This window comes from Biomphalaria glabrata, chromosome 5, assembly GCF_947242115.1.
Source record: "Biomphalaria glabrata chromosome 5, xgBioGlab47.1, whole genome shotgun sequence".
Classification (NCBI taxonomy): domain Eukaryota; kingdom Metazoa; phylum Mollusca; class Gastropoda; family Planorbidae; genus Biomphalaria; species Biomphalaria glabrata.
In genome coordinates, this window is record NC_074715.1 from 51,576,110 (window position 1) to 51,603,487 (window position 27,378).

At 34.4% G+C, this 27,378-nt stretch overlaps 1 protein-coding gene across 2 annotated transcripts in view; it reads right to left on the reverse strand.

Annotated features, from left to right (window-relative positions):
* Window positions 1-26,664, reverse strand: part of LOC106059117 (glycogen debranching enzyme-like) — a 46,153-nt gene extending 19,489 nt beyond the window's left edge. Inside the window, exons 1-16 of one of the 2 annotated variants that reach the window (XM_056031051.1) lie at window positions 26,491-26,664; window positions 23,216-23,298; window positions 17,585-17,807; window positions 15,736-15,889; window positions 15,188-15,373; window positions 13,654-13,872; window positions 12,111-12,219; window positions 11,243-11,363; window positions 10,036-10,053; window positions 6,615-6,827; window positions 5,358-5,494; window positions 4,425-4,615; window positions 2,807-2,930; window positions 1,458-1,723; window positions 1,133-1,285; window positions 190-340 (exon numbers count right to left, since the gene is read on the reverse strand). In XM_056031051.1, the coding sequence (XP_055887026.1) occupies window positions 190-340; window positions 1,133-1,285; window positions 1,458-1,723; window positions 2,807-2,930; window positions 4,425-4,615; window positions 5,358-5,494; window positions 6,615-6,827; window positions 10,036-10,053; window positions 11,243-11,363; window positions 12,111-12,219; window positions 13,654-13,872; window positions 15,188-15,373; window positions 15,736-15,889; window positions 17,585-17,807; window positions 23,216-23,297 (2,347 nt within the window). In that variant the 5' untranslated portion in view covers window position 23,298; window positions 26,491-26,664. The remainder of the gene's footprint in view (window positions 1-189; window positions 341-1,132; window positions 1,286-1,457; window positions 1,724-2,806; window positions 2,931-4,424; window positions 4,616-5,357; window positions 5,495-6,614; window positions 6,828-10,035; window positions 10,054-11,242; window positions 11,364-12,110; window positions 12,220-13,653; window positions 13,873-15,187; window positions 15,374-15,735; window positions 15,890-17,584; window positions 17,808-23,215; window positions 23,299-26,490) is intronic. The other variant, XM_056031052.1, reaches the window with a different exon arrangement.
* Between the last annotated feature and the right edge of the window lie 714 nt (window positions 26,665-27,378).

The window sequence follows — 27,378 nt, forward strand, 5'->3', positions numbered from 1 at the left end:
AAATAATTATTATAGACCATTTGTTTAATCTTTGAAGCAATACAAATATTCATGAACATCTTAAAAATGAATGACCAAAGCTCTATCATAAAAGGATTGCGCAACAAGACTTGTTAATTATCCCTATTTTGTCTCTTTATTTCATCTACAGATTGTTAAGAAAGGCTCAAAATGTCTAATACTGTCAACCTTGAACACTGATATTCTTGATGTATCCTTGCTCCAATGGGTTGCCAGGGTGAGAGAAAGAGGTTCTGGCAATCAAGACAACTGATTCGTGACTCTGTGGCTTGTGTCTAGTGATGGACACTGTATTGTAGTCCACTTGGTCAACATAGACCTAGGAAAAAAAAAAAAAAGCAGGCTTTTAGGATCTGTTAGAGGGTAGCTCACAATAAGTGAACATTGATTTAACTCTTTCTCTCCTAACTGACGATACCAGCCTTGATTCCACCAAAATGTGGTAAATAATTACGGAGAGAAAGGGTTAACATCTTCTTATGAGCTTGGTCTCCTTCTAAAGCCCCATGCAACCAGGTTCTCTCTTCTAGGTCAGCTAAGGCCTAACCTTGCCTTTAAAGCGTTTCCGTGGGGCAGATGAAGGTTACTCACAAAGACCACGGGATACGCATTTGAGACCAAAATAAAACCCGCTGCTGAGGACAGACAAAAACAGCTAAAAGAAAATCTTAAGCGACCACCGGCGGACAATGGTTATGCTTGCCCTGGATGTGGCAAAATTTGTAGGTCACAGATGGGGCTGCGTAGCCTTAGGAAATACTACATTCCGCATTGATCTTCAGGCTCAAAGACAAGCCTTATTATTATTATTATGAGGTTGGTGAGTGAAACTTGTTGCTTAAAATTGTTTTCCTGACTTCAGTTGTTTGGGTATGTGAAGGAAAAAATAAGAAAGTAACTTTGGCATGAAAGGGTTAATATTTCAACCATGAGAAAGTAAGTTGGGCATGGAAGGGTTAATACTTCAACCATAAGAAAGTAAGTTGGTCATGGAAGGGTTAATACTTTTTTTCTTCAAAGTAGCTGACTGCATGTTTGTCTGGGACCCAGGAAACCTGTTATTAACATACATAGATGATTTACAATAAAATAATTTAAATATGTACACTACTTGAGAATAGCCTTGTCTGGCCAGCCAATAGTGAAGACGATTAAGTGCCTTCTTCCCTGCAGTGATTCCAAAGGTGCCATTGATGAATGGTGGCTCTGGACTCGGATGGGTGGACCATGAGGTGTAAAGTCTTTCTTCTGTGACTACATTGATCTAAAAACAAAGCAGAAACATGTTAAAGTATTTACAGGATGATCTTCTATTTCATGAATATTTGATTGACAAGCAACTCTTTTATAGGCTCAAGATAGGTGTGAAGCTTAATGAATAATATGGTGTACATATTCATCTTTAAAATCATGGTTTAGCTTCACCTGTGACTTACATGTATGGGAACCATCTGATCATAGCCTCTGTTACTTCCAATAGCACAGTTTGAAATGGCCACCATGGCCCCAGTTGGCCAAAGGTCCCAAGCCGACCGCTTCTCTATGGGGCACTCATTGTCATGGGTCTGGTCGTAAAATAGGGCATGGGCAACACATGGCACCAGGGGCTTGATGCGGGGCTGGATGAATGCACCGACTGGGTCACCTCCAAACCTGTGAACCAGCCGGCCTTGGTCATGAGAGTCATGGGCAACAAGAGCCTCTGTTTCAAAACAACAACAAAAAAAAAACATAAAAAAACATTAAAAAAAAAAAAAAAAAAAAAAATCATAAAAAATACTTTTTTACCATTTTGCTAGAGTTGATATAAGCTTTGTAAAAAAAAAACAACATTTTAATGTCTTTAAAGTCTGTTTGTTTGTTTACGGTATATAAACAGAAGAATAACTGAGATGATAATGTTACATATGGATATAAAGAGATGACTACTTTCCTAGCTTAAGTGAATATAAAAAAAATAAAACATTTACTGCTGAACGACTGTATAGAAAATACAATAACCATACATAAAGGTAACCCTGCCAGACAAAGTAAAAACAAAGGAAAAGAAAGTTAATACAAGCAATACTAAATAAACTATGGAAGAAAAAAAAATAACTTGGTAAGTTTTGACTAATTACTTTGCAAAGAAACAAAACAAAAAAAAAAAAAAGGAAAAATCCCTTTTAAGACCTAGGGGTTTATGTGGCAGATGATGTAAAACTCATGTTTTAAGGCAGATGGTCGATGAATGTACAATGTAACCAGCACAGCATCCTACCACTTTTCTACCCCCAAATAACAATGTAGAGTTGCGAGAACAACATTTACAAAGCTTAAGTCTCAGTCCTCACTGGGATTCAAGCTTGTGACCCCCTTCATTTGAAAGCCTTGTGCTCTACCAGTCATCCAAGAGGCTCCCCCCCCTCCCTAAAACCATAATGCTACGTGAGGTATAAACTGCCTAAGAGACTGGAAAGCTTCTAGTAAAACACTGCACTCATCTTTAATCTTCAGAATCAAAGACATTGCCTTTATTATTATAGCTCTCAAGGAAATGCCTTATATCTCGAAAGCAATGTCTGGTAGCTGGAAGCCAATGCTTTATAACTTGAGACAATCCTCAGATCTCATTTACATTGCTAGCAACTATTCATAATCAATACTCAAAGGCACATTAACTCAAGTCAACCAATGTCATGGCAGTCTTCAGAAAAGTAACTCCTTAGAATTGTCAGGAGCATCTTTGCATATCTTTCAAGTTATAAATAGATTAAAGAATAAGACACATCTAGTCTTAACAAACCTCTGATGAGTGAATTGATTCCCAGTCTGTTCATGAACAAGTTGTCCAAATGTTCACTTCCTGTAAAAAGTTCAGCAATGACATACAGATTTGGACGAACTTTACGTGCCACATCCAACATGTGCTGCAAAGAAAAATGATCTATTTGAATGGAATAGTTGGAATTATGTAATGAAGAAAGTTTATACAAAGGAATATTTCAATTTTTAAAATACAGTTAACTCTTGATAATCCATCCCATCCCAAGGCATATTTTAATGTTGAAAAACATTGATGATTAAGCCATGACAAATAGTTTTCATAAAAACAAACAAAAGACTTACAGAATCTTTAATATACATGCTTGAATTCAAGTGATACATGCATGAATATGGTAGTATGTTTATTATAAGAATTGAGGTAGGCTTACATTTCTAAAGTACGTAAAAGCTGAAATCATATATTTTGTATTTCTTCAATACATTTTTCTTTTTCATCTATTTTTCATTTTACACCCTTGAAAGTCTAAGAGAAGATCTTGTCAATAAATCTAGAGCTTTCTAGACATATGGTAGGTTCAATTCTTGGATGTCAAGAGATTAAAACAAATTTTAGCCTGACCAGATAATGGTGTTTTATCAATTCTAGTCTATAAAAGTAATATGTAACAGTACAAAGGACAAGACTAACATTAGACCTTCATTGACAACTCATGGACAAATATGGTTTTGTGGTTCTCATCAGCAAGACACACAATAACAATAGTTCAAGATGATTACATCCTATGTACATCAATGTTTGTTTTGCATGTTTTCGGATGTTCCTTCAGACTTACTACATCCGAGCCCAAAACTACAGAAGGACAGGAAGGGATGGCAGCTGGCAGGGTTTGAACTAGGGTCAACATGATGACAGTCCAGAGAGCACAACGCAAGACCAGACAGCCATCATTGATATACAAGCTGGTAGATTGATTTTTTCTACTGACATGTCATTCCAAGCAATGTTAAGAGTAGACTTAGAGCTTTTAAACTAACATATATAGTTTTGTCAGTTTAAAAGCTCTGTAGTTACACTTACAGCTATTACGAAAGGTAGACTTAGACAAGAAAATACATTCACTGTAACTACATGTGTAGCTAATGCTAAGAGTAGACTTTAAGTTCCCTTTTTAGACCTTGCGATCTATAGGGCAGATGATGTAAAGGTCATCTGTTTCTGTGGCCCACTGTTAGCAAGGGTGTTAAGTGGCCAATACAAAGACCAACTGCCTTTACTTTCCCCAACTAATGTCAGGTACCTATTAGAGCTGGGTGGACTCAGAGGTGCTGAAAGATCCCAAAATTGAAAAATCCCAGTCTTCACTAGGATTTGAGCCCAGGACCTCAGCCCGGAGTCAAGGGCTTTATCCCTTAGCCACTGCTCCTCCAAAGAGAAGACTTAGAGCTTTTAAATTGACAAGACAATATATACAATGTATATATACACTTGTAGCTAATGTATACATTGTCATGGCATTGGATTACCAAGTGTGTTGGATTACCAAGAGTTAACTGTTTTTTTTAAATTAACGGATGAGTTATCTTTAATGAAGATGATTATTCCCTGCTATTATATAAGATGTTTATATTTTTCTGACCTCAGCAACATGTATGGGTGTACTGTGACAATTGTCCAGCCTTAGACCCTGAAAGATCTTGGCAGAAATCTTGGTATAATCTTCCATTCTTTGCCACAGGTAGGGACAATCCCTTGGTTCCTTCCCATAGTTCAGTTTCACACTGTCTCCCCAGCCAACCAACTCTCTTCTCAAGTAAACCTGCCGACCTCCTGAAGAAAAAAAGTGTTGCAAAATGTTTGTAAAAATGTTTTACATGTTTCGGATGTTCCTTCAGAGTTGAAGATAGTTTACTTCCTAGTCCAAACCTCCCGCAGGACGACGGGGGATGGTAGCGGGCAGGATTTGAACCCTCGACCGTCGATAAATCCGAACGACAGTCCAGCAAGCAAACCGCACGACCAGGCAGCCATCAATAAACCTATTTTTTTTTTTCAAACAAGTTTCTATTTCCCTTTTGGGAAAAGCTGCTTTTGTTTCTGTGCTATCTTTTATATATGCTAAATGCCATCATTGTTTTAAAAATGTTTTTTATCTGTGATATATATAGATGGTATTCATACTTAATTCTAAAAACCATGGGATCACTTTTGGATGAAGACAATTGACAGTGAAATTGTATTTTCAAAAGTATAGCTTTCAAAACCTAAAGATAACAGACCTAAGTATGACAGAAAAAAACAAAATAAAAAGACAAGATTTTCACAAAGATAAGACTAAATCTGGCTTTTAAGGAACACTAATTGGCAGTTGACACTTATATGACTTTTATAACTATAGTGCTAATTAGTTTAAGACGTGTTTCATTGTGAAGATCATTAGATAAGTTTATTGATCCAATCAAATGGAAATTCAGTTTGACTACAATTGACAACCTCAGCGTACCTAAAACAAATAGTTTGTTAAAGTAATTGTCACAATTTATTATAATAATTTTTATAATTATGTTTTTACCTGGCTCAGCAAAATTTCTTAAGGGATCATCTCCCATTACCCATCCATTGCAAGCCATAATATGACTTGGTTCCTCGTAGGACAACTTCTCCTCTTTCTCTACACTGCCTTCGTGTGCTTTGGGAATGATGAAATATCTGAAGCAGAGAAGTCCAGCATCAGCTCAGAAGTAAGGGAGACAAAACAAGACGCTACAGAAACATTGAGATGTACATTTCTATATGAATGGAGTCAGTAAGACACCACAGTAGAGAAGAACTAGGGAAAGGAGGACTCCCTTACTGGAAACAGCTTTCATTGTGCAGACCCACATTTTCATCTTATCTCATAAAATACAGATGATACTTCAAAATAGAAGAAGTAGTCTATTTTCATTGTGCAGACCCACATTTTCATCTTATCTCATAAAATACAGATGATACTTCAAAATAGAAGAAGTAGTCTATTTTCATTGTGCAGACCCACATTTTCATCTTATCTCATAAAATACAGATGATACTTCAAAATAGAAGAAGTAGTCTATTTTCATTGTGCAGACCCACATTTTCATCTTATCTCATAAAATACAGATGATACTTCAAAATAGAAGTAGTAGTCTATTTTCATTGCGCAGACCACATTTTCATCTTATCTCATAAAATACAGATGATACTTCAAAATAGAAGTAGTAGTCATGCATGTTAATCAATGACTTAAACTCTTCCAATTGCTGGTTTTCCTGGCTAACACAGGCAATCAATTCCATGCTCTTAGGGAAGAATGAGTATTTGTATATGAATTTGTCCTAGCATATGGAACAAGAAATGTATCCATCTTCCAAGAGCTACAGCGGATGAGGCAGAAATGGGCCCAACCTACCCATGCCCTAACCTTAACCTAGGTTTATCTTATCTTATATAATACAGACGTTACTTAAAAAAAAAAAAAAGATGATTGACTTTTTAATTGACTTTTAAAAGCTGTCTTATCAGAATATTCAAAGGCATAGAAAATAAGATCTTTGACAGAGAGCAAGAGCTTCAATGTGACATTGTCATGAACATTATTGTTAGTTTCACTTTTAGAATAAAATAGAATAAAACAAAACAAACTTAATAGAATCATTTTCTGACATCTATGATTGCTTTCAACTAGTAGGATCATTTATAAACTAATATTAATATTGACTACATTATTTGGACATTCAGAAAAATAACAAGGGAAATAATAAACTTGTAATCATTTCATTAAGTAAAATATATTACAAAACATACACACCCATGCATCAGTGGTTCTTTTTCTGTGACTTGAGAGATCTTCGGGCCAGCAGGGTTGACAAAGCGCCACTTAGCATTAGCGATGAAGTTTCCTATGGCACACTTGATGTGGTCCTGCACCTCTCTCTCTTTGTTGGCATTCAGCACAATCAAGTGTTCAGTCAGAGCTTCGCAGCACTTAGCAATTCGATCAGCTCTTGAGAACACTCCAGGCCTAAGGTGAACACAACAAAAATTATTGAAGTTGAAGTTGTACATTTTTGTCAACAGTTGGCATGACTCAAAATATAATTACTGTTAGTGCTATTAAACTCCAGTACTTTCTTTTTGATAAGCATGTTATGTCTACACATTAATTGCTTTAATTTAATTAGTACAAAGTTTTGTTAAAATGTATTTTTAATTTAAATAAAAAAGATTTCTTAAATAGCAAAGAAGATTTTCATAGCACAAATAGCATCTTGTAAAATGGTAATAAATCAAAATTGGTTGAAAAAGATCCTTTAAAAAACAATATAAAAATAAATACCAATCTAACCATAAATAAGTGTGAATAAGCAAGATTGTTGCATCTATATTTCTTTGGAAAATATATACTCCAAGGTGCGTTAACATCGAAAGGTTTCCTAATGGAAAAGTTTTAACGGCTTTCGAACACAGAATGATAGAAAACAAAAGAAAGAAGGCAGTTATCTTGGATATCGTTCACATCTGACATGCTGTCACAAATCAATTAGTCCATGCTAGGGGAAGATGTTACTCAGTAGCTACCAGAAAGGTAGAGAAAAGATATCAGAGCAGATAAATGAGAAGGGTCCATCACAGAAGAGTGATGAGTTGAGTTTGTCACAAATGAAGTACAACTTGAAATTCAATCAAAATAAAACAAAAAGGCAAAAGTGATGAATATTTCTGTCTACAGTATGATGCAGTGTTAAAGATAGATGAGATGGTTATTTAGACTAAATTATATGTTTGTGCAGTTTTCTAGGGGTGCATATGTGTTTAACATGGCTTAGACTTCAAATTGAATTGCCTTTAACTTTATCCATTTCTTTGATAGGTTTATAGTTTTTTATAAAAGCCAATAATTAGCAAATAACATTTAACATATAAGAAATATATTAAAATATTACAATTTTTTAAAATAATTTTTTTTTTCAGTACAGATATTAAAACGGATAAAAAATAAACAACAACACAGTACAACATACTAAAGGACATGCTCGTTTCTGATCAACTTAACACCATGAACAAAGCCAAAGAGAATCTCTCACATGAGTGGGAAGCGTGGTCGAGAGGCCAAGTGCGCTTGAACTTGGCTTGGCTACCTAGAAGGGGACTCGAGGTTCGACACCCGACTCGGGCAGAGTTGTGTTTACTGAGCGCCTAAAGGCAGCATGGAAAACCAACTCCTAGATACCCCCCACTGGTCCACAAATGAGATTGGACCAAAAGCGCTCTGAGCATGCTATAAGCATGAAAGTAGCGCTATATAAAAGCTATAATAATAATAATGAGTTTTAATGGTGTCAGGATCAAATTTTTTAATATCAATATTTCTTTTCTCAGGTAGACAGGTTCAGAGAAATAGATCCAATAAATCACTACGGTAGACAATAATGTGGTCATAGATTTAATATAGAGTATTCCTTGCAGATATATCACATGATAATCATTAGACTCCTAAGGAGTGAGGGTTAGAGTGGTTTCAATTCTCTACTCCAAAAGCCCTGGACAAAAAAACGCTGTGGTTATGCAGCACAGTGAGAGCAAATTTTACATGAAATGTGCAATGTATGAACCAAGGTTACAATGGCTTGGATGGCTGCCTGGTTGTGTGGTTTGCGCGCTGGACTGTCGTTCAGATTTATCGACGGTCGAGGGTTCAAACCCTGCCCGCTCCCATCCCCCGTCGTCCTGCGGTAGGTTAGGACTAGGAAGTAGACTATCTTCAACTCTGAAGGAACATCCGAAACATGTCAAACATTTTTTTTTTTTTTGCTTAAGCTTAAATGGTTTGTTCAAACAGCCTCTATCAAGGAGAGACCCAGTGTCTGTGACCCTTATGGGCTTTTTTGGGACAACTCAGACCATTTTTCTTCGTTTATCTCCTGGATGGTAGCTTGAAAATAATGAAAAGTAGATAGCATCCTAGATCTCCTAAATCCAATACATCTCTGGTGATAGATCTAGTATGTTGTATTTATTTTTAGGTAGATGGCATCAAATAATTTCTTACCTGAATATGTAGGTAGGAATATGTTTGTTCATTAATCTAGTATGAATTCTATTTTCTAATTTTGAAATATATAATTGTTCATGGATTTTATCCAAGCAGATGTGGCCTTAGGAACATAGTTACCTGATTCTTATTAAGCACCAAAATTACTTGAATTTGATTTGATTTAACAGCAGTTAAATTAATTTCTTACTTGAATATGTAGGTAGGAATATGTTTGTTCATAAATCTAGTGAATTCAATTTTCTAATTTTGAAATATCATATAATCGTCCATGGATTTTATCCAAGCAGATGTGGCCTTAGGAACAAAGTTACCTGATTCTTATTAAGCACCAAAATTACTTGAATTTGATTTGATTTAACAGCAGTTAAATTAATTTCTTACTTGAATATGTAGGTAGGAATATGTTTGTTCATAACTCTAGTGAATTCTACTTTCTAATTTTGAAATATCATATACATAAACATAGTTACCTGATTCATATCAAGCACCAAAATTATTTCATTTTGTAGTAAATTATAAGTGTGCAAGGATTGTAAAAAATAAAAAAGTTTAAAATAAATGACTATCAACTAATCAACTGATATGTTCAAATACAAGGGGGGTGTTTATTGTTCAATCACTACATCTAGTTTGTGCAATACATAAAAAAAAAGAGAAGATAACCCCTTTGAAATGATACTGTAACTTGTTCACACCACAATATACATAAAATAAAAAACGAGGGGGGGAAAATACTAATTCAACAATACCAATACTAACCTGAACATCAGGTCAAAGAATAAAATACAACAAAACAAGGAAACGGAAACAAATAAATTGATAAAAAATCTACAGAAGTAGCTCCCATGCATGTGAACCCCCTTTGTTAAAATGCAAACAGCAGTTAAATCTTTGAAAGTATATAAGATAAAAAAAATAAAAAATGTACAATAAAACTATAAACCAGGGCTACTTTGGCAGGGTCCACATACTGAATGGGAAATACTTGGAAGACTTTCCACACACTAAAAGAGAAAGACTACATGTATGCGATGGCAAGACTTAAAATAAGTGTCTACTTGAAGCTCCGTTGTGGTGCTAATGCAATCAAAAAAAAAAAAAGCTAACAAACAGAAAATCTAAAAGTAATAAATATGTTGAAAAAATGAACAGAAAATGTTTGAATTTCATTTACCCAAAGTTCACTCTTGGGCTGAAAGTAGGTAGGCAAGATGGGAATAATCAAAGAGCTGACACTTAAATCTCTTACTAGCAAACTAGAAATAGGATCACTGAGCTGCCACTTAATAGCCTTTCATTTATTTCATCTAGCAAATCTTAAGCAAAGCACAAAATTAAAAGTGACATTATATCTCACTGCAGGGATGTAACTGAATACAGAAAGAAATTGTGGAGAATAATTCTAAAAAAAAAACAACAACATGAAATAAAATGTATTTAGGTTAAAAGTACAAGTCCTAACCACAAATAGTGGAATGCCACCTAAGTGTGCATAAGTAACTCTGTAAAGAATAATATAAAATATAGTTAGGACACAGTGACTTCCCCCATTACGATTGCTCCTATTCTGTTAGGTGAGTAAGTGATTAAGATAAAATTTAATGTGCCTCTTACAGTCAAAGTGTAAATGAAAGATTAAAAGAGTTGCTTTATTACATGCAGAATGACTTATTCTCAGTCACCAAACACTTTCAAATTCTGGCAAGTCTGACCAACCGAGACCAACCATTATAGAAGGCCTCAACACTGGCCAGAGACATTGCAACCTGTGGTCTGTTAAGACAAGTAGCTCACTGCCACATTCACAGGTCGTGATTTCAGACCTGAAAGAGCTGCTGGTCTGAACTGACCGCAGGTTGTCACAGGTCAGTGTTCAGGCCTTCTATTACAATTGGTCTCTGAGCAATGCAGAATTGTTGGAATAAAACAACATCATAACAAAATGACTGCTACTGACTACCGGTCGTTTCTACAACATTTTTCTGTATTGAACATCTCAAAGAAACCACAACACCCAACATTGAAATAGGCAAAATTTCACTTCTAAAAAAAAAATCTTCAGTCCAAAAATTTTGTTATCTTGACAATATACAAACATTTAAAATTTCATACATCAAGCAATGCAGATTCCATAAGCTTTATTCTATGAATATCTCAGAGAAAAAAATTCTTTGCAATATCATGTCTCTGAAACCTACTTCTGATACGAAACATTAAGGTCACGCAATTAGAGATTCAATAAATTGCACTACGCTAGCTTGAGATACAATTTACTTGCGCTATTCTTTCGGGGTAAGATCGCCAATATTAAAAACAACATTTTTACCACACTCATACATTGTAAAAAAGTCATGTAGCAACACTCAGACCTCCATACTTACCTATCAGTGTTGAAAAGCTTTAAAGCCAAGTTCATGTCGATTGTTGATTTGAACCTATGATAGTTTGGGTCTTGAATGATGTGTAATTCATTACCGGTATAGTCATCTGGGCTAGGGCTGTCTAAAAGTAAGAATCATTGACTAGTTTGTCACATCAACAAAAATATTAAGCCATAAGACTAAAAGTTAGGAACATAAATCAGAAACACCAAATCCATTACAAGGATTTCATCTAAAGCAGCGGTTCTCAACCTTTTAAGCTCGGCGACCCTTTTTACAATCCCCCCACTCTGCCGCGACCCCCACACACACACACACATACAGCAATAGAAGAGTAGACAATACCAATCCATATTTTCGATGGTCTTAGGCGACCCCTAGCAAATGGTCAATTGACCCCCAAGGGGGTCGCGACCCACAGGTTGAGAACCCCTGATCTAAAATGCAACTCATGGATTTCAAAGGCAATTTGGGTGGATAAATGTAGAGACTAAGCTAATAAACGCATATTTAAAAATAATATTTTTTTTTTGCTGTATATACAAAGTGAAACCTTCAAAGTGAGTTTAAAATAATTTCTAAACTTAAAAAAGCAGTATTTTAAGACAAAATTTATTTAAGGTTAATAAACATTGTACTGTTAAGTTGAACGATGACATTTAACTATAATACATTAGATTTTAACTAGTATCCTTAAGTCTGTTTACATAACAACATATAGAGAAAAAAAAAATTGTCTCAATGGAGTATGCGACACTAATGTTTAAAACAATTATCTTTATTTGTTAAATTTTTTGTTTTAATTTTTTTTATTGTTACCAGGATTTTTTTAGATTTTTTAAATAATTAATTTGCAGGTATAACTTACTCTCAATAGCCTTTTTAAATTCTTTGATAATGTTGTCAACACCAAGGCAGAAAAATTCATGAAGTCTGTACTGGGGGAAAACTTTGTGATGCAGGGCATGGCCAATGGCCTGTGTGGAAATAAAACATCAGATTAAAGAGTACAAGGTTTAAGAAATGAAACACCAGAGTAAAGACTACACATTTAAGGAAATAAAACACCAGATTAAAGACTACACAGTTCAACACTGTCTAGCAATAGAAACACAGTGAAATCTTTGTAAATAATAAATGTGGTGGCTGAGAGGTAAAGGGCTTGGCTTCCGAACCAAGGTCCTGGGTTCAAATCCTGGTGAAGGCTGGGATTTTTATTTTCGGGATCTTTCAGCGCCTCTGAGTCTATCCAGCTCTAACTGGGTACCTGACATTAATAATAATAATAATAATAATAATAATAATAATCTTTATTATCCGTAAGGAAATTTGTCTTACAATTTGTGCATTACACCAAACAAAAAACATTATAACTATAAGAAACCAAAGTGTACATTCACCCCAGACGCACTCATAATTTACATGTGACAAAGTTTATACCAGATTGTTCTTATTTAATGATTTGATTGCCAGGGGAACAAAAGAGTGTTTGTGTCTGTTTGTCTTTGCTATCGGTGTCTTGTATCTCTTTTGTGATGGTAAAATCACAAAATCCTGACACAAAGGATGATTCTTTATTTCGAGGATCTTGTTAGCTTTTTTATAGATGTTTGTCTCAAACAACTGACCAAATGGGGTTTGTTTTTTGCCAATGATTTTGCCAGCAGCATTTAGGATTCTATAAAGTTTATTCCTATTTTTAATGCTCAGATTGCCATACCAGGCAGTGATATTGAAACTTAAAATATTGCAGATGTGAGCGTGATAAAACATAGCCAAGGCCTTTTCGCTAACATTAAACGAGGACAGTTTTCTTAGTAGTCGTAATCTTTGCTGCCCTTTTTTGCTGATATAATCAGTATTTGCAGTAAAATTTAGTTTATTGTCTAGGATAGTACCAAGGTATTTAAAGGTTTGCACAATTTCAATAGTCTCTCCAGCTACAGAAACAATATCATTTCCCTTCTTGTCCCTACGAAAATCGATTATCATTTAAGGCAGTTGGTCGTTGTGCTGGCCACATGACACCCTTGTTAAAAGAGAGACACAGAAACAGATGAACTTTACATCATCTGCCCTATAGATCGCAAGGTCTGAAAGGGGAACTTTTTTTTATGTGTTGCAAATTAATTTTTAGTGTACTTAAAGGAATCCAGACAGGCATGGGTGTGAGACATGAAAAGAAAATCTCCAGACATAGAATTAAGATAATTGTATTGGTCCAAGCAAATGCTACTTTAGTTTGACTACAAATGTCCACCTCAGTGTTATTACCACAACAATATAGTTGCAAACCTGAAGAGCATTCACATACAAAACACATACACACAACAAGCAACCACTTTGATTTAATATCATTCATGCTAACTAAAGATTTTTAAAAAAGTCTTGATACTTTTAAAGCGACTTACACTCAAATGATATTCACTGTTGACTTGAGCTGGAATTCCATCTTTCTCCCACAGACCTTTACTGACCTCCAGGCTAAAGTGTTCAAGTATCCTGTCTACTACATAAGCAGGCCTCAGGTGTGGAGAGTTCTGAAGGTTGAATGCACACTCTGGATGCTGCCATAACCAAGGACTGTCTTTAGCTGTATGATTGTAGACCAAGTCTGAGAGACTCATAACCTGAATGCAAAGAGAAGACAAAACTAAATGTATGGCCATCTCTTTAATGAAAATGTGTATGAGTATTAACAAATAATAATCTTAGCAGAGTTAACTGCAACTATGACTTAAGTTTTAGAAGATTTAAGGACAGCTTAAACCCCAAAAGGAAATTACATGTTTTAATAAATAAAAAATGCTCTTTTATGCATGCAAACAAGAAGAAAATAAATAATTCACCTTAACTTTTTGAGAAAAAAAATTTAGGGGGGTATTTTTAGCTAAAATGATGAAAAAGTTAATTTTCATGTCAAGATTTCTTGAAAACTACTAAAGTACTTCGATAAAACTTCAGCTATTCAATACTATTAGAAGATTGTGAAGCAGAATTAACCATATTCATTGAATAGAAAAAAAAGTTACAGCTCTAAACATGGTTGTGGCCCATTATTTCAAGTTTTTATAGGTGGGTAGGCATAGAAAAAAATTGATTACTCTAAAAGTTTTCAACCTTTTGTATTTCTTCTACTTCACTTTCATACTTGTATATACAACATTATTAGTGCCAAATTTCAAGGCAAAATATTCATAAATACATTTCTTATCATGCCATCTCTGAACAAAAAAAAATGAAAATGGTTAATAGGAGAAAACAGCAAAAAATGACAACCTCTGTGGTAAAAAACTAAGTTATTATACAAAATATTAATAAATATTTAAAATACTTCCACTTTGAATTTTGACATGTTTTATACACCCAATTGTTCAGAAATGAATGCTGTATAATATTCGGCAATAAAAAAAAACTTTAAATTTGAAACATAGTGGTGTTTAAGCTGTCCTTAAGTGTTTAACTCTTTAAAAAAAAAAAAAAAAAAAGAGTCAATAGTCTTAGCCAAGACACAGGTGTTGTACCTTTGATATACAATAGTGTTAGACATATAGCAATAGTCACAGATAAGACACAGTTGTGACATAGAGGATAAGTTTCAAACCCAAATGCACCACTTCCTCAGCCAAACAGGACAATCTAATTTCATGTTGAGGTTAGGGAGGTAGCATACAGCTACATTTACTTTAAGACAGTGGTTCCCAAACTTTTTTCTTAACAAAACACTTCGCACATTCTGAATATCAAGTAGAACACTTTGCATTTTTTTAAGAGAGATTAATTCATGTGGAGTCCTACTAGTTAAATATACCAGTAGTTCGTGGAGCACCTATTCAAGCCTCTAGGATTCCCTGGAACACAGTTTAAGAAACGCTGCTTTAAGACACATACTTTTAGGCTGGTAACAACAGTTGTGATAATGTCCCATTAGTAGACAATACTAACCTTCCAGTTCTTGTTCATGTAGTCCACTAACTTCTCCAAATCTGAGTAATCATGTTGTTTTGTATCTCCCTTGCTGTAGACTGGGCTGAACTTAAGCTGATCTCGAATGGAGTAGGCTGAGTTAGAGATACCAAGCTCTTGGACTGGAGTAAAGTGAACCATGTTATAGCCACTTTCATAAGCTACCTACAGGAATGTTTTACATACCATTAAATAAGCAACCATAAACAATACAAAAAGCTATGAAATCTTTTGATATTTTATTAGATATTTGTTGTTTTATTTTTACTATTTAATTTATGCATTAACAACTCAAAATGTACAGTATGCATTTTTTCTAATTTTGTTGGTTTATTGTTCATCTTGATGGTTACATCTTACTAATGAAAAGCGATGTTCATTGTTTGTATCTATTAATTATTTTCACTAAAATATATATTTCATAATCTCATAATATTTATTTTTTTTCTGAATTATTTCTAAACTTGGTGATAAGTAGGATAATGAATAAATAAAACAAAAGCTTATAATTTGATTAAAAAAACAACCTGTAGCCTAGGAATCCAATCTTTAAATGGCCCTAGAAGTTTGGTGATGACACTCTGACAGACAATAGCATCCATGTTAATCTCCTCATCACCAGCTGTCAAGGTTGGGTCCACAAGGAAATAGCCTGAACCATTGCTAGACTCCTGCTTCACTCTGAAAAGAAGTAGTGAAGAAATGTTCTAGTCTGTACAGATTAAATTTGTAAGTGTAACAAATGAAGAGATGGGTATATTACTCTTGGAGGCTGAACGTAAAGGTTTTTTGCTTCTGAGCTGGCGGTCCCGGGCTCAAATCCTGGTGAAGACTGGAATTTTTTTTTCAGGATCTGTGGGCACCTCTAAGTCATCCTTGTTAACCATGGGCTACATCATCTGCCCCGCAAGGTCAGAAAGGGGAATTTAACATTTTTTAAATTATTCTTCATCACTGTTATTTGAAAAGTCTGAGTGTCTTCAACCAAATCACTGCTTTAGATAGACATGCAGCTATAGTTGGGTCTACGCCTCAAGTTTTTCTTCTCTCTCTTCTTTTCATTATTAAATAAAATATGATGAAAGCAAATCAATACTTTCTTTTACACTCAGTCACTGCCAAGAAATAAGAATACCTTCTTTTACAATGTCACTACAAATTAAAATAAGTAAAACTAATAATAAGGTTTAAGGAGGAGTGCAGTATTTCAATGGCTACGTAGTCGGAGCTGTGATTTACATATTTTGTCACAACCTGGACAAACATAACTGTTGTCTGTAAATGGTCACTTTAGATTCCCTTTCATCGTCTATGCCTGTAATTAGGAGAAGTTTTCTTTTAGGAGTTTAAAGCACAGGTGTTGTACCTAAGGTAAACAATTATGTGTGACAGAGCAATAGTTGCAGCCAAGAAGCAGGTGCTGTACCTATGATATACAACTGTGTGAGAGGATTTTTAAAGAAATCTCCAGCTGTCTCGTCAGCCGCCTGCTGACTGATGCTCTCTTCTATGTCAGTTAAAGCAAGCTGGCACCTAAGTTGGTCTTTAAAAGAGTCTTCATGGGGCACCCCTGAGTAATGGCAACCACCATTCCATTCAGTAAAAAGATTAGTCTTTCGCATACAGCCGTCCCCCCAAACAGGATATGTGTCATGCCCAGAGTAGCTATAAAACTATGAGAAGTCCTTCTTCACTTCTCATACTGGCATTAGCAAAAACATCATTATTTGTAGTGCGGTATTACCATCGTATGTCCATGATGGGGCTCAAACATCTTTGGTGAAAGCAATGTAACAATTCTTAGCCGTACAAGGGATTTTTATTTTTATAGATGTGGGTTGTGTGGCTGAGAGGCCAAACCGCTTGGGTAAGGCTCCCTAACAAAGTGGCTCGAGTTGGAGAGTTGTGATTGGTGAGCGCCTAAAGGCAGCACAGAAACCTTCCCCCAGATACCTCTCCCCCCCCCCCCCCACTGGTAATAATAATAATAATTTTATTTATAAAGCACTGTTAATAAACCAAATGTAGGCTCAATAATAACATTACAAACACAAACAGCTAAAATGACAAACTAATCTAAAAAAGTTTTGAACAGATAGGTCTTAATGTTCTTCTTAAAAGTGGTGTAGCATGTTGTCTGTCTTGAGATCAATGGGGAGCGAGTTCCAAACCTTTAGTCTGTGCACTGAAAAAGCCAGCAGACCGTAGCTTGGTACACAAAAGAGATTGGACCATAGTACACTGAACATGTGCAATAAACATAATAGATGTGCTAAATAAAAGCTATTCCACTGAGTATGCTAGCCAAAACAAAACATTATTACAAACCTAACTATTTTAAAGCTATGTTGATAAGCTATAAAATAAGCGACTCACGAATTGTCAATAGTGAAGAAGTAGTTGAAGGAGCCTGGGATGATGATCTTCACATCTGCGATCATGTCCGTCCTGTCACTCTTGATGCCTGTCACAGTTTTCCAATGAATTTCATAAAACTTCTTCCTGTCGTAAGAGCTATTTAAGTTGTCTGGATGGTTACAGAACAGTCTCACATTGGATGCCATCAAACTGGGTCCCAACACGAAGCGCAGAATCCAACCTTAATAGATAAAATCATAACATGATTCAACAACATTGCATCTCTTTTTTAGAACAAAATAGAATAATTCATTTTACAATATGAATACTCAGAAAGACACAAAGATAAAGGCACATTCCTCATTTCATATGCTAGGACACATTTGTACAAATGCTCCTTCTTCCCTAGTGCTATTAGAGCATGGAATGGGTTGCCTGAGCTAGCCAGGATAACCAGTGACTTAGTAGAATTTAGGTCATTGGTTAATATGCATGAAGCATAGGACGTAATCATCTTCTTTTTTTTAAAGTAATGTCTGTATTATATTAAGAATATTTCAACAGTTTCACATCGCGATTTCAGTCTTCCCAAGGCTTCTAGATACAAATTCAAAGACAAGGTGAAGTCAAATTCAAGTTTTTGTGGCCAATGGCTGATGGGCGTGATGTATGTCAGCAACATGAAGTTGCCCTTTCAGACCTTGCGGTTTATAGGGCAGATGATGTAAAGATCATCTGTTACTGTGGCCTACGGTTAACCAGGGTGTCATGTGGCAAGCACAACGACCAACTGCATTTACTTTTCCACAACTAATGTCAAGTACCTATTAGAGCTGGATGGGTTAAGAATTTGTTATGAATCTCACTGCTCTATTTTGTGTCTGTTCCGGTTTTTAATGTTTTCTTGACTTGAGGGGTCCCAAACGGAGGATGCATATTCTATTTTTGGCCTAACTAAGGTTAAATAACATTATAATTTTATTTTCTTATTTGATTTGTAGAAACTTCTTTTAGTAAACCCTAATGCTTCGTTTGATTCCATGCACTAAACTATAGGTTGTGACTTGTTCTAAATATATGCTTTTAGCTATTAGGAGACAAAATAGCCAAAATCAGGCATGATAATTTATACGTTTCCATGAACATCTAGTTGTGCCTGACAATTAGGACTTGTGGTATATGTGCCTGGGTGGCAAAAAACATCCAGCTACCTAGAGCACTAGAGGAGCTTGAAGAGCCAATCCCAGATTGATCTGAGTTAGGATTGCTGTTTGCCTTTGCAGCACAAAATATTTCCTTCCCACCCCCCTCCCTCCACGTCCATATAAGAGATTGGACCATAGAGCAATGAGCATGCTATAGAATTAATTTAACTCTAATACAGCATTGGTTTCACCATTCCATGCTCTGATAGTACTACGGAAGAAAGAGCACTTATATGAAATGTTCCTAACATACAGAATAAGAAAAGTTTTTTTTTGTGTGAGTCTTTCTGAATATTTTATTAGCCTGTGTGGGATTTTAAACTTTGTGATTTTTAGGATGCACCTAAGTCAACCCTAATGAGTACCTGACGCTATTTGGGGAAAGAAAGACAGCTGTGCTGGCAACATGACACCCTCTTAAACCATCAGTTATAGAAACATGAATTTTACATCATCTGCCCAATAGATCATCTGAAAAGGAGCTTAACTCCCTTTATTGTACAGAAGAATTGGGAATTCACTTGTATGGTGAAAATGTTCTTTTTTTCCCCCTGTTTTTTCTTTACTCTAAGCACACTTTTATCTTATAAGTCACAGAGGTTACTTTAAAAGAGAAGATCATTACATCCTACGTGTATCCCTATGTGAGTGTGTCAATCTAGACATGAATGTTAAAAAAGTTACTTTAAAATCTGCGAAGTCACTGGTTTTCCTGGCTGATTCAGGCAACCCATCCCATGCTCTAATAGCAATAGGAAAGAAGGAGCATTTAACCCTTAAAGTGCTGAGCTGCTTAACAATGGAATTACAATTATGATGTTTAGAGGTTAATCTAACACATGCGTTTTTAAGGGTTAAAAGTTTAGTATTCTGCATGCATTACAATAAATTATAAATAAACTGTAGTTAAGAGTAGCCCCTAGACAGCATACACCGTGGTACAAGTGGCTCTACAGTCTATATAGTGCAACAAGCAGAGGACAAGATTGATCATTACTTTTAGAAGAAGACTTTTATTACAATATCTTCACTCAACAAATGTTTGGGAGTAAATCAGTCAGCAACACCCCCCCCCCTTTTTTGTCCACACTTTCCTCCAACCTAAACTTTGACCTTGGACTTCAACACCATTCTACTACAGTACTATTTAGGCTTGTCAGCTGACCTCAAGTGTTCATACCCCCCACCTCAATCCCCAATTCCTTTCCATGCTCCAATGAAGTCCCCACTGTCAGCGGCCACACAGGGAAAACAGTAAGTAGGCCTAAAATAAATGGGCCCAGTTCATGAAATGATACAAGTTGAGACATACCAGGAAGAAAGGATGGATGGTTGAGACCCATGACCTTTGCCCCACACCCACTAGAATATACATCAAGGTCAGCCCAATGCTAAAGTTTTACAAGCAAATAGTTTGTATTAAATGGCCATGACACCCAATATCTTCACCTGGCAAATAAAAAAAAAATGGCATGACCTTTCTAAACAATAGATAACTAAAAGGTGTGACTGTAAAGATTTTATGCAATGAAAATACAGGAGAAAAATATTTTTTGGGGAAAAAAAAGGGGGTTGGGGGAGATTAGAGCAATATTCAAGACTAAAAAACATCAACAATATAGTTGTGTTTTGTTTTTAAATTTTAACAGCTAGGCATGACAACATAAGTTAACATAAATATATTTTCTCAAAAGAAAAAAATTAACCCTGCTCTTCCAATGACCCATTCCTCAGCTTCTTTCTAATATATTATTTGATATGGTCTTCACAATATCTTCCTGATCAAGAAATATATATACAAGATCATTAACCCATGGAAGAAATGTATGGTATTTCTGCATTTTTACAATGGTTAGCCAACACTAGGCAGATAATGATTTTAAATTGGTATACAAACACTTGAATGCTATAGTCCCAATTTTCTTTTAGAGACAGCACATTGCAATAAAAAAAAAGCATAACCTATATTTAGATGACATGTGGAAGGAGTTATTCCTCATGTTTTTGTTTTCTGTGAGTTTCAGTTAACAAGTGGATCTATACATCTGGTGAAAATTTAAACATCCCAATGCAAAGTGTGTATATTTTACATGAAGGCCTTTTTTTTTAAACAATACCACTTTCACACGGGCTTTACTTTTATACATTATCTAAAGACTCAACCTTTAAAAATAAAAATTAGAGGGGAACATATTTATAGATTATATATCAGCAGGGTTTCTGTCCAGGGCTTTTGCAAAGGGGATTTGAGCCTCTCAAGCCCTCACTCTAATGGAGTTTGATGATGATGATAGATAATATATATATACATATCTATGTATGCATAAGTGTAAAAATTAGTTAATTCCCTATAGATACCACTCTGAATATAGATAGACACATTGCTGTCAAGTAATTACCTTTATAATTTTAGATTATGATTTCATGTCAAACAAGTCAAGCTTTATATTTTTCAAATAAAAAAAAAATCATTTCACCCATGACTATTAAGATTTTACAACCTAAGTAGGTATATATAAAAGGTATATATATATATATATATGGCTCCTTTTGTCTCGAAAGGCAATGGATGCGCCCAATTGAGTCACTGGTATTGGCTTAATCTTGAGACGGGGCAGAATCTGGTGTGGCTAATCAAGCCAATTCTAGAACGGCAGACTTTGCCACAATTCGTACATGTGTATGCCTCTGATTTAGGGCTAGCAGACAGGGCAGCTTTCTTTTTATCCCTCTTGATTAAAGCCGCTTCAATTCTTTTGTTCTCAGCAAGGGTTGTCCCAGCACGCACAGTCTGTCTCCATGCACTCCGGTCTTTGGCTATGTTTTCCCACTTACTTTCGCTGATGCCTGAGGCTCTCATGTCTCGCTTGCAGACATCTCTATATGTTAGTCTTGGGCGGCCCTTGGGTCTGACTCCTTCCACAAGCTCAGCATATAAGATATCTTTCGGGATTCTGCCATCTGGCATGCGGGTGACATGTCCGAGCCAGCGTAATCTTATTTGTGTCAGGAGAGCATACATGCTGTTCATATTGGCCAATCTTAAAACTTCCTGATTGGAGACATGGTCCCTCCAAGAGATGCCCATTATGCGTCTCAGGCAGCGCAAGTGGAAACTATTCAATCTGTGCTCTTGGTACATGTATGTATGGTACATGTATATATATATATATATTAAGAAAAAGGCACACACAATGTATCATACGGCCCAACTAGTCATAACAAATCTCCATAGACTGCCTCAACCAAGCTACTTTTCAACATTCAAAGATATTGTAATGTTAACACAACATTAAAATTTTTTATTTCTTATTCCATTATATATTAATGTAGGCTACATTATGTATGCTAGGTCGAATTTATACAAGAACTCTTTCTTCCCTAGTGCCAACAGAGCATGGAAAAGCTTGCAGGAATCATGAAAATTATTGATTCAGCAGAGCTTTTGTCTCTCATTAATTTCTACAACTAGACTAACATATAGCTATGTTCAGGACACAATTATCTTCTGTTTAGAAGGAACATATTTGTAACTTATAAAAAATAAGATTTATAAGACAAATTGACATTTTAAAAAAAAAAAAACCATTTAATATCAAGTCACCAAAAGATCCCAATGATCACTTATTAACCCTGGAACTGTCATCTGCCGATTATATTAGGTGCCATTTTGGTCTATTTACTAGAACCAAAAATATTTCTTTTTTTTTCTCATTTATTTGTGTTTACATGGTGGTTATTCATCAGATATATTTTTTTAGCAATGTCTGATGCTGGCCATGGGCCATAAAGTATCACAGTACATTGGAGATTCTATTATTTTTAGCTATTCTTTTTAAAAATAGAACTAAAGTTAGTGACAGTTAGTTGGAATATTCTACATACTAGATCTGGTTTACAAATAGTAGAACAAGAGTTATGAAGTAGGCAAAGTCACAATGTCCATGATGGATCTCTAGATTAAATGTAGTGAAAATGAAGAAGTTTTAGGGAGAACAGAAGTATCTAAATGAGATTTTTCTGATTTCTTTATACTTTCACAATTTTATCTCTTTAATTTTTTTAAAAACGAATTAATATAATTATTAGTATTCCTTGCAAATTATCTTTTAAAATATATTAAACTATATTATAATCAACTATTTTATAAATATATTAAACTATATAAACAACTATTTTATAAATATATTAAACTATATAAACAACTATTTTATAAATGCTATTGAAATTTAATTTAAGGCAGTTTTAGACTATTTCCTACCATGCATATCAAATGATACAAGGTCTGAAAGTGGCACTTTACTTTCTTCTTATATCAAATGTTAAAAATCCCAGAATGCACCGGAAGTTTGTTTAGCCAGTTCGAGGGTTAAATAACAACAAACATAATTCTATGGGTACTTATGATACAAAAAAAAAAAAAAGAATAGAAGTAAAACCACACCTTTCTCCAATCTATAGAGCTTATACTGATTGTTCTCATCCTGATTTAGTGTCAGAACTCTGATTTGTGGTAATGAACTCATTCTGGAAAACAAAACAAAAACATTGGTATTAAAACATTTAGTATTAGGCTTGGTCTCTAAGAACAAGCAGTTGAACTAAAAATAGTTTTACCAAGACAAAACATGATTCATATAAGAAATTAAGAAGTAAGACTAAATTAAAACTAAACTATTTCCAATACAACAAAAAAATAAAAAAGTTGTGTATTAAAATTATTTGAACTGTTTGATGTTAAACTCTGTAGCTACAGGAAATATTTTACCAAGAGCAACACATCTAGAAGTATATATATTATATTTCATTTTCAATGTTGTAATTCCTTATTTAAAAAAGTAGATATCTATATTATTTTCACTATTAAAAGATTAAAAAAAAAACAAATTATTTTTTTAGAATTGAATTAAATCTTTTATTGCAAAATGAATTCATAATTACATAATTACACTTTATTACTTTTAATTATACACCCATGTAAAAAAAAAAAAAAAATTGTTAAAAACTTATAAAAATAATTTAATTAGCCATCTAAAAATACTGACTAAAAGAAGTAAAGTAGCATAAAAAAAGTGACATAAGAACTGCTGAACAAGCAAAACTGTTAAACACACACTGAAACAAAACCAAAAAAAAAATCTGGACATTTGGAAGTGCTAAGTATCCAGCTGCACATAGATACTTGGTCCAAAAAATACTAAACATATGATTCTTGTTTGTTTATTTGGTTGCTAAGTGAAAACATACAAGTTTTGAAGGGAAAAAAAGTTTTCCAGCTCTTATATTAAATCCATATGACTCCACAAGATGACTGTTGAATGAAAACAACCAAAATATAAATTTTCAGGTGAAAGTTCACACATTTTAGAAAACTATCAGAATGTGGGTCAAGTGGCTGATAGCATTCAAAGTAAATAAGTAAAACTGAATTACAATTCAACATAAAAGCTTTATATATATAATTCTTGTTAAAGAGAAACACTAATTCACTTTAAAACAGAAAAACTGTTCAATATGAGGAACATCAATGCCACTCTGGGGTATTTAATTTTAATTATTTCAATTTTATTGCAATTTATGGCCACAAGCCAATACATGACGCTATAACAAGAAATTAATTACCTAGAAGTAGAAGGAACAGTAACTTATATAGTTGTAACTTTTAGAAAGTTTTCCTTTTGAAACCCAGCTTACTAAAGTTAGTTAAAAGTTAACTGGAGAGCATCTCATCCTTATTTACCAGTGAAGTATAAGAACAGTTAGTTATTAAAAGTAAAAGATGATGTAGTCACTACAACTTTTTATTAAGACAGTCTCTATTTTCTTTTGATAGAGAGGTCATGCTGTATGTCTGCTGGACTGTTGTTCGATCATCTGCCAGATGACATCCACCATTGTCCTAAGGATGTTTTGAAAAAATTCTTATTTTATCTGATATATAATACAGGCCTTACTTCAAGAATAAGATGATTACGTCCTAAGCGTCATGCATCTAGTCATGTATGTTAGCCAATGACCTAAATTCTGCCAAGTCACTAGTAATCCTGGCTGGCTCAGGCAACCCATTCCATGCTCTAATAGCACAATGGAAGAAGGAGCATTTGTACATATTCGTCTTAGCATGATATGGAATGAGAAATGCACCTTAATATTTGTGTCTTTTTGAGTATTTTATTATATTTTGATTTTGTATTTGAAGATTATGGTTTAGTGTTTTATGTATAATTGCTACTTCACTTTTAAGTCTTCTATCCTGAAGGCTTTCTAAATTTTAAATGATTTTACTAAAAAGGTGTTACCTCTAGTAAAATGTGAATATTCGTTTGTTATGAATCTCACTGCTCTACTCTGTGTGAAGGAAAACCCCAAAATATGTAAAAGAAAACTAACTAGCAACTAAATATTGTCAAGATTCTATCAAGAAGACATCCCAATCATTGCTGGGAGTGATGACAAAGAAATTCGAAAAGGTTCATAAAGTGTTAAAACTTTCTAAGCAAATTGATACCAAATCAACCAGAGCAACCAAACTGCTAGTCTATATAGTGTTTGTGTACTAGATCAGGAAATTTTATGGTGATAACATAATATACAAGAGCATGTTTAGACATTGAACATTTGTTTTTATTACTATTGACACTTTTGTCTGTGATGCATCATATAATGCTGTCTTCTAAAAAGATGGTTGAAACAGCTTAATATTTTTTTTCTTTTAAAGTACCTACATGCACATTTACTATTGGCTTGTACATGTAATATCTTATATAATACAGATGTTACTTTAAAAAAGAAGTTGATTACTGTCCTACGCTTCATGCAACTAGTCATGCATGTTCAAATGCATTGCAAAAGACATCCTCTATATTAGATCAGATGGTGAATTATACAGACATGATTAGGCCAAAACAAACCTATAGTCTACAGAAATGTAACATGCAACCTAAGAATTTAAATTAGGAGCTATCAATTCAATGAAAATATAAATATGTTTTAATATAAATAGTAAAAGTAGTAGGGGCCTACTAGATCTACTACTAGTACTACTCATAACTACTGAAACTAGTACTAGATCTAGTTACTAGACTGATCACTCTAGTCTCTACAGTTCTACTACTAGAATCTAGATCTAAAGTACTAGTGAGTAGTGTCTCCTCTAGTAGAGTAGTAGATCTAGCAAGAATCTAGTATTTAGGACTTAGTACTACTAACTTACTACTTAGTCGTCTTAGTACTACAAGTAGTAGTAGTACTAGAGCTAAGAGTAACTAGATCTAGTACTAGTACTTAGATCTAGTACTAGAGTAACTACTAGACTTACTTACTATTACTAGACTAGAGAGAGAGGACTAGATGTAGTATTATATAGATCTAGTCCAATCTAGATCTAGATTAGTAGATTAGACTAGTAATGAAACGATCTATTATTTATTATAATAGTAATACTAATATATATATAGTTAGTTACCTAGCTAAGTAGGTAGTACTAACTAGAGTCTAGGTACTACTCACTACTACTAGATCTAATCTAGTAAGACTAGTACTAGATCTAGATTCTAGATCTAGAGTTACTATAAAATTTATAATAAAATAATAAAAATAAAATAATTAATAATAGTACTAGATTACAAGTAATACAACTAGATCTATAGTAGAGTTGAGTCAGAGTGACAGTCTATAGTATAACTCTTCAACTAGATCTATAACTTGATCTATGATTACCTAATTTAAATCTAGATTAGACTCTAGTGTCTCTGGAATAAACAAAAAAGATCTAGATCTAGAGTCCAGATCTAAATTAGAGTGTGCAGATTATAACACATGGAAAAGTTATCTCTGTTCTTGTTCAGCACAAGGTAATCCACAGACATAAGAATCTATCACTCAGTGTCATAATAGACTATCGTGACCTTAAAACCGAATAATCGATTACTTACTTTTTCTTCGATATAGAGAGCCTAGAAAATATTAATTGTATTGATCGTTATTAATAAAAAGTTAATGTAGAAAACTAAAATAAAATGAGAAATGAAAATGTTTCTTCAAATTTTAAAAGTGTAGATAGATCTTGATGTAAGTACAGTTTTAACTTGTTTTGCAGTATTTGATCATCGATTTTCGAGTCTAAGTTCGCAAATATCAACCTTCACCCCCATGACCTGCTAGTAGGCCTAAGGGAAATAATTCTATAAACTTGTAGTCACTCCTCTGGGCCGTCTCAATAGATGCGTTTTCGGAAGTTCTTTCATCCTTTTGTCAAGGACAATCATAGAACTAGAAGTGATATGGTTCATCTATGAAGCAATTTTCATTTGACTGTAACCCACGCTCATTCCCGCCCGCATACAACGCAGGTAACCCAATAAAATACTTATAAAGACAGTAGGACACATATAAAGGCAGATTTCTTTTTTTTTCATCTAGGATTTTACTGCAATGACATTAGCTTTAGTCAGAACAATGACGCCCACACAGCAGTCCCCCCCCCCTTTTATCCTCTCCACACAGCTTATGTATCCAAAGGAACGGCAAGTGCCGATACAGTTTGGGGTCAGCGGCGATGCCGGTTATGTGAGGGTGCAGTAGGCCTACTGGGTGCTGCATACTGCC